At 55.3% G+C, this 6,968-nt stretch overlaps 1 protein-coding gene across 1 annotated transcript; it reads left to right on the top strand.

Annotated features, from left to right (window-relative positions):
* The first annotated feature begins 288 nt into the window (after positions 1-288).
* Positions 289-6,470, top strand: DUS3L (dihydrouridine synthase 3 like). The gene is made up of 12 exons (XM_018083454.3): positions 289-648; positions 1,198-1,773; positions 2,646-2,687; positions 2,787-2,939; positions 3,026-3,142; positions 3,494-3,559; positions 3,641-3,751; positions 4,636-4,732; positions 5,208-5,283; positions 5,602-5,790; positions 5,887-6,015; positions 6,280-6,470. The coding sequence occupies exons 1-12, from the start codon at positions 289-291 to the stop codon at positions 6,350-6,352; spliced, it is 1,989 nt and encodes a 662-aa protein (XP_017938943.3). The 3' UTR covers positions 6,353-6,470.
* Positions 6,471-6,968: the final 498 nt, after the last annotated feature.

Raw genomic sequence — 6,968 nt, 5'->3', positions numbered from 1 at the left:
ACCCCGGTACATTCCCGACCTCTCTAAAATCCCCACACACACACACACACCCCGCCCACAGCGTGTTCGCAGCCTCTCCGTAACTCTCCCAGTACATTCCCAAACCCTCCATAACCTCCCCGGTACGTTCCCAGCTCCTCCATAACCCCCCCAGTCCATCCCTGACCCTTCCATAGCCCCCCACACTAAATTCCCAACCCCTCCATAACCCCCCACAGTCCATGCCCAGCCCATCCTGCCCCCCTGTCTCCCTGGACACCCTTCTCCCTGCTCCCTGCCATGACCAGGATGACCCAGGTGCTGCATCTCCGCAGGTTCCTCACTTCCAAGGAGGAATTCCACGCCTTCCTGCGGGCCGGGAGCGAGCCGGGAAGCCAGGTGGGAGATGAGGGCAAGGAGGAGAAGAAGGAGGAGGACGAGGAGAAGAAGGAGGAGCAGGAGGAGCAGGTCAGCAGCTGCCAGAGCGAGCCCCCCGCCAAGCGGGTGAGGGCAGAGGACCTTGGCCAGGATGAGGAAAACCAGGAAGGTGCTGGAGCAGATGAGAAGGAGCTCCCGGAGCGGAAACGGGCCCGGGGGCAGAACAAGAGCAGGCCGTGTATGAAACCCAACCACTATGAGCAGAGCAGGCTGTGCCCCTCAGTCACTCAGGTAGGACATGGGGCTCTGCTCCCCACTGGCCTGGGTTAGGTGGGATTTTGGGAAGGAATTCCTGCCTGGGAGGGTGAACAGGCCCTGGCACAGGTTGCCCAGAGAAGCTGTGGCTGCCCCATCCCTTGAAGTGTCCAAGGCCAGGTTGGAGCAACCTGGGCTAGTGGGAAGTGTCCCTGCCCATGGCAGGGGGTGGGAATGAGATGACCTTAAAGGTCCCTTCCAATCCAAACCATTCTAGGGTTCTATGGAAGCCAACTCTGTTGGCTGGGAGAGGGGGAAGTGGGATGAGCTGAGTGGGGCAAGCAAAGCCTCACCTTCCCTGAAGTGGCAGCACTAAAATGTCCCCTCAGGTGGGTCCCTCGCTCCCCTCCTGCAGCACATTCCAACACTGGAGTTCCCGGGACCACTCCACGTGTCACCTGACATCACCAGGGGGGCTCAGGTGCTCAGAGCAGTTGTGGGCTGGGGCAGGTTCGGCCTCACCTGGGCTGTGCCGCTCCATCCACACCTGAGCCGAGGCCTTGCCCCACTCCCTGTTCTCCAAAGGGCTGTCCAGGGAAGTGCTTTTATGGCCCCCGGTGCCGCTTCCTCCACGACGTGGGCGAGTACCTGGCGGGGAAGCCCTCGGACCTGGGCCAGCGCTGCGTCCTCTTCGACACCTTCGGCCGCTGTCCCTACGGGGTCACCTGTCGCTTCGCCCGCGCCCACCTCGGGGATGGCCACCAGAACATCGTCAACGCCGCCCTGGCCCAGCAGTGGGAAGGGAAGCTGCTGGTGAGGAACAACCTCTCCAAGGACCTCCAGCACCAGCTGCGCAAGAGGAAGTTCGTCTTCCAGAAGGCCGAGGAGTATCTGCGTGGGCTCAAGCCCCGCGGAGGCGACGGGAAGGGAGGCAAAGCCATGGGGGAGCAAGAGGTGTCCAACTGCGCAGCACCCCAGGAGGGCCTGGGGGATGGAGACAGCCATGAGTGCCCTGTGCTGTGGGAACAGGGAGAAGATCCCAAAGCAGAGGCCTTGCAGAGCCCCAGCTCCCGAGGGGATGGGGTTGCTCCCTCCGTGCCGACTGTGGGCCCGCTGACCGACGAGGACGTCACGAAGCTGCGGCCGTGCGAGAAGAAGAAGGTGAGAGTCCGGTCAAGGGCAGGTGACCCTTGTGTGCTGCTCCAGGGGTGGGGATTGTGTGTGGAAAGATGGAAGAGAGACCCTTTAGAGACACCTTTGAGACCCTTTAGCTGGGGGAGGCAGGCAGAGGACAGAGCTCCCGGGCTCCATGTCCCTGTCATGGTGGGAAGGATGTGGGAAGGTAAGCGCTCACGGGTCTGGAGTTGGCCTTGGAAGGGTGAGAACCAAGAGAAGCTGCAGCCCCTGGATTTTCCAGGTCCTGGAAGGAGGGGCTGAGCTGTCAGGGAGGATGGAAAAGCAAGGAGAGCTGAGGCTGGGCTGGGTTGTATGTCTGCAGTGTCTTCCTCCCCTCATCCTCCTCACCTCCATCCTTGCTTCCATAAACCAATCCCTCTCACCTCATTATCTGTAATTGCTGTGAGCTCTCTCCAAGCTGAGCAGTGAAAACAAAATGAGCAGTTCAATTTTCTGCTTCTTTTATGCAAGTGAGACGTTCCCTGGGGATAGTTTGAGGTTCTAAAACAAAACCAGTGTCCTCCTGGGTTTCCCACTGGGTTTTACCCAGAGCAAGGGATAAAAACTGGAATATCTTATATATGGAAGAAATTCCTCCCTGTGAGGGTGGGGAGGCCCTGGCACAGGTTGGGCAGAGAAGCTGTGGCTGCCCCATCCCTGGAAGTGTCCAAGGCTGGGTTGGATGGGGTATGGAGTGACCTGGGATAGAGGAAGGTGTCCCTGCCCATGGCAGGGGGTGGCACTGGATGATCCTTAAAGTCCCTCCCAGCGCAAACCACTCTATTGATTCTACAATTCCGTGATCATCACCACTGCTGCCTCAGCTCTGATGATGGTCCTCCATCCTTGTTTTCCAGCTGGAAATCCAAGGCAAGCTCTACTTGGCTCCGCTGACCACGGTAGGTTGATAACTTTTGTCCATTTGTCAAAACTTGCCGTTGCCGCCGTCGGAACGGAGCAGATCTCCTGACAATCCCTGGCCCTGCTGTCCCTGGCAGTGCGGGAACCTCCCTTTCCGACGGATTTGCAAACGCTTCGGAGCAGATGTCACCTGTGGGGAGATGGCTGTGTGCACCAACCTGCTCCAGGGCCAGTCCTCGGAGTGGGCCCTGCTCAAACGCCACCACACCGAGGATATTTTTGGGGTGCAGGTGAGTGTTGTCGCCTCGATAAAACCCAACTCCCGAGGAGAAAAGCGGCCTCTGGAGCTCATGGAAGCTTTGGCTCCCTTTGGCAGCTGGAGGGAGCCTTTCCAGACACCATGACCAAGTGTGCAGAGCTCCTGAACAGGACAATCGAGGTGGATTTTGTGGACATCAACGTGGGGTGTCCCATTGACCTGGTCTACAAGAAGGTGAGTTGTGGGGCACGTTTTCCTTCCTTCCATGGATTCTTGTTTTTACCCTTATCCCCCGCTGCCTGACCTGCTCCTGCCAGGCTGATTCAGAGCTCCCAGTTCATTTATGGGCACTGGACCTCAGCAAGAAGGTGAATAAGCTGCTCAAGGAGCAGGGAATGGCTGTCTTTTCCTGGCAGAATTTGGGAGGAGAGGGCTGTGGGCTGGTGGGGGTTTTTTGTTAAAGAATCCATTTTCTGCGAGCCTTGAGATGCTCCAAGTCTTTCCTGCATCCCCTGAGCAGCTCCAAGGACTCTTCACTATGCAAGGAAGCAGAAAGTCTTGACTGTGCCACGTTTTGTCCCTCAGGGAGGAGGTTGTGCTCTCATGACTCGCTCCAACAAGTTTGAACAGATTGTCCGCGGGATGAACTCGGTGAGTCGGAGCGCCTGGAGATGATGGAGCTGATGGATCCACCTCCTGCCTGGGCCTGGCCTCATTCTCCCACTCCTGCAGGTGCTGGATGTGCCTCTGACGGTGAAGATCCGGACTGGAGTGCAAGAAAAGATTAATGTGGCTCATAAAATCATCCCCAAGATCCGGGAGTGGGGAGCATCCATGGTCACGGTACGGGAATACTTGTGGTGGTTGTGAGATTGGGAATTCTGCACATCAGCCTGGAGACAAGGTGGGGGTGACCTTCCCCTGCCCCAAAAGCTCTTTCAAACCCCTTGGAGCAGATCTGTGCTCCATTTTAGTGTTCTCTGCTAATCCAAGAGGAAAATTCAGGAGCAGAAAGTGTTTTCCTTGTTGCTCCTGGGACACCTTCCACTATCCCAGGTTGCTCCAAGCCCTGTCCAACCTGGCCTTGGACACTTCCAGGGATGGGGCATCCACAACCTTATGGAGATGGTTCCTGCTGAAGTTTCAGCCAGGGAAGCCTCGTTCTGTCAGGGCTCATAATGGGACCAGCTCATTGTGTGGGGGTTAGTTCCTGCCCATGGGGAATATTCCCATTCCCTGTGAACAGCCACTTCTTGCTCTGGCTCACAAATAGCCAAAATGTCACCCCAAAAGCCTCCAGCCCACTCAGCTATGCCCAGCCCTTCCTGTAGGTCCAGAGGTAGATCCAGAGGTAGATCCTGAGGGATCCCTTACCTAGTTCTCTCTATCAGCAGCACTGGGCTGTAGATCCAAAGGTAGACCCTGAAGTAGATCCAGAGGTAGATCCTGAGGGACCCCTTACCCAGCTCTGCTCACCCCTTCCTCAGCCCCCTCCATCAGCAGTTCCTGGGCTGTAGATCCAGAGGAAAATCCCAAGGGATTCTTTACCCAGGTCTGCTCTGTGAGCAGCTGCCGGGTGGTAGATCCACAAGTAGATCCTGAAGAAGATCCTGAGGTAGATCCCGAGGATCCCTTACCCCATCCTGGTGTGATTCCCTTTGCTGGAGCACGTTCCTCCCGTCCTGCCCTGCCTCTCCAGCGAGGTCTGAGTGGGATCTCTCCCCCAGCTCCACGGCCGATCCCGGGAGCAGCGGTACACACGGAGCGCCGACTGGGAATACATCGCCGAGTGCGCCAAGATCGCCAGCCCCATGCCCCTGTTTGGTACGTGGGTCTTGTTCCTTCACCTCTTTGATTTGAAATACCTTAAAAAAAAAGGGAAAAAAACCCCAGATTCCCAATGATATTTAGCCTGGGGGAAAGTTTGGAGCATCCCTGGTGGAGTTACCGGCAGCTCTACTTGTGTTTGGGGATGAGGAGAAGGGACAGGAAGGACATGAACCACTTGGGTTTTACCAGGTGCTTTTTGGGCCCCTGTGGCACAGACAATCCCCAAACCTTCCAGGTAGGAGCTGGGAGTGGAGGAGAAGAGAGGAGAAGGCTCCTCTTTTCCTTGTAAGAGGAATCATAAATATCCACCCCATAAACATCCCTGGGAATCTCTAACCTTGGCTCTTTGAACAGTCTGGTTCTTGGACTGTGTGTCCATTTTGAATTTTATCTCGTGCCTGGATTAACTCATTTTGACTTGTCCTTATGGCTCACTTTGACCTCTGGCTTCTCCCTCCTTTCCGGGCAGGAAATGGGGATATTTTATCTTACGAAGATGCAAATCGAGCCATGGAGATGGGAGTTTCTGGAATCATGATTGCAAGGCAAGTGCTTGTGTTTCCCTTCACTTCTGAGCTCTTTTTGGTTTCAGAGTTAAAAAAAAAAAAAAGGCATTTAAAAAAAATCCCTAAACAACCCCCAAAACACGAGAAGTTTCCTCGTGTTGAAACCGCTCTGAAAATTGATAAAATCAATTTGGAACGGTGGGAAGTTCCAGCAGCTTCTTCTTGGAATGAGAAACAAAATTAAAAGCAGAATTGGCTGGTAAAAAGGGCTGGGAAGTGACTAAAATCAGTTGGCATCTTCAGGAGAATCAGTGATGGGAATAACAATGCCTGTTTTGTTTTTTTTTTTGGCTGCAGAGGGGCACTCATCAAACCATGGCTTTTCACCGAAATTAAGGAGCAGAGACACTGGGATATCTCCTCCAGGGAAAGGTTTGACATCCTCAAAGACTTCACCAACTACGGCCTCGAGCACTGGGGGTCGGACACTCAGGGAGTGGAGAAAACCAGGAAATTCCTGCTGGAATGGCTCTCTTTCCTGTGCAGGTAACTGTGCCCAGCCAAAACTGGATTGATCCAAAAGGATCTTTGAAAAATATTTAATTAAACTCCAGCACTCACTGCTGTTCCATCCCATCCCAGGTACATTCCAGTTGGATTATTGGAACATCTACCTCAGAGAATTAACGAGCGGCCACCGTATTACCTGGGGAGGGACTACCTGGAGACGCTCATGGCCAGCCAGAACGTGGATGATTGGATCAGAATTAGGTAATAAAATGTGGAATTTAATTTAAATTGCTAAAAAGGGACGTGGCAGAGCCCCCATAGAGCCACAGGGCCGTGTGACAACCGTGGGCTGAACACAAACCTCTCCTTGGGTTTGGTTTTGTCGTTGTCCTTGTGTTTCTTCCCTGGAAGTGCCCCAAGGCCAGGTTGGATGAGGCTTGGAGCAACCTGGGCTAGCAGAAGGGGCTGGAACAAAATGGTCTTTAAGGTCTCTTGATTGATTCTGTGATTGATTCTTTCTTCCAGTGAGCTGCTCCTGGGCCCTGTCCCTCCCAGCTTCACCTTCCTGCCAAAACACAAGGCCAATTCCTACAGATAGGGCTGGCCAGGCCCTTTCCCGTGGCGTGGAGGCAAGAGGAGGCGTTGGGATGGGGTGTCTGGAGGAGCAGGATTCCTCAGCTGCGCTCAGAAGTGGAATAAAGCTGACGTTTTTAGAAGCTGGTGGGTTTTTTTGCCTTCCTGCCCCAGGCCTCAGGTCTGGCAGGAGAACATTTATTTGTGAGCAGGAGGGATCTTTGGTCTCCAGAGCTGTCCCAGCTCAGCAGGAGGCCTCTGTGCCTTACCAGGGTGTCCTTGGGAGTGACAAACTCCAAGGACAAGGAGCAGCAATGTCCCCCCTGCCCCTTCTGCTGCCCCCCCACAACCAGGGGGACCCCGAGCTGATGTTCAGGGGTCCAAAGAGGAGCTTCTCAGAGGTTCCACAGGCTCTTTGGGTGTATGTAGGGGGTCAGCCTGGAGGGTCTCAGCGGCGTCCCCACACCTGGGGACCCAGGTGGCACCAGCAGAGGTGGGAGAGCGGTGGGCCCAGCCCCTGCAGTGCTGTTGACACCCATCACTGCCACCTCCACGGGGGCATCCCGTGGTGACAGATCCCATGGATCCCATGCTGACACACCCCCCCAGCCCCTCTGCTGACCCCAGAGGGACAGGGCAGG

This window comes from Manacus vitellinus, unplaced genomic scaffold (assembly GCF_001715985.3).
Source record: "Manacus vitellinus isolate BGI_N305 unplaced genomic scaffold, ASM171598v3 scaffold_64_pilon, whole genome shotgun sequence".
Taxonomy (NCBI): domain Eukaryota; kingdom Metazoa; phylum Chordata; class Aves; order Passeriformes; family Pipridae; genus Manacus; species Manacus vitellinus.
Note: the sequence above shows the minus strand (reverse complement) of the source record. Positions and strands in the feature narration are given on the sequence as shown.

Excerpts from the sequence above, each read along its gene's own strand:
- DUS3L (XM_018083454.3), top strand. The coding sequence starts at position 289 with ATGACCCAGGTGCTGCATCTCCGCAGGTTCCTCACTTCCAAGGAGGAA. Across the intron at positions 649-1,197 it reads TGTGCCCCTCAGTCACTCAG|GGCTGTCCAGGGAAGTGCTT; the intron begins GTAGGACATGGG and ends TGTTCTCCAAAG. Across the intron at positions 3,560-3,640 it reads TTGTCCGCGGGATGAACTCG|GTGCTGGATGTGCCTCTGAC; the intron begins GTGAGTCGGAGC and ends CCACTCCTGCAG.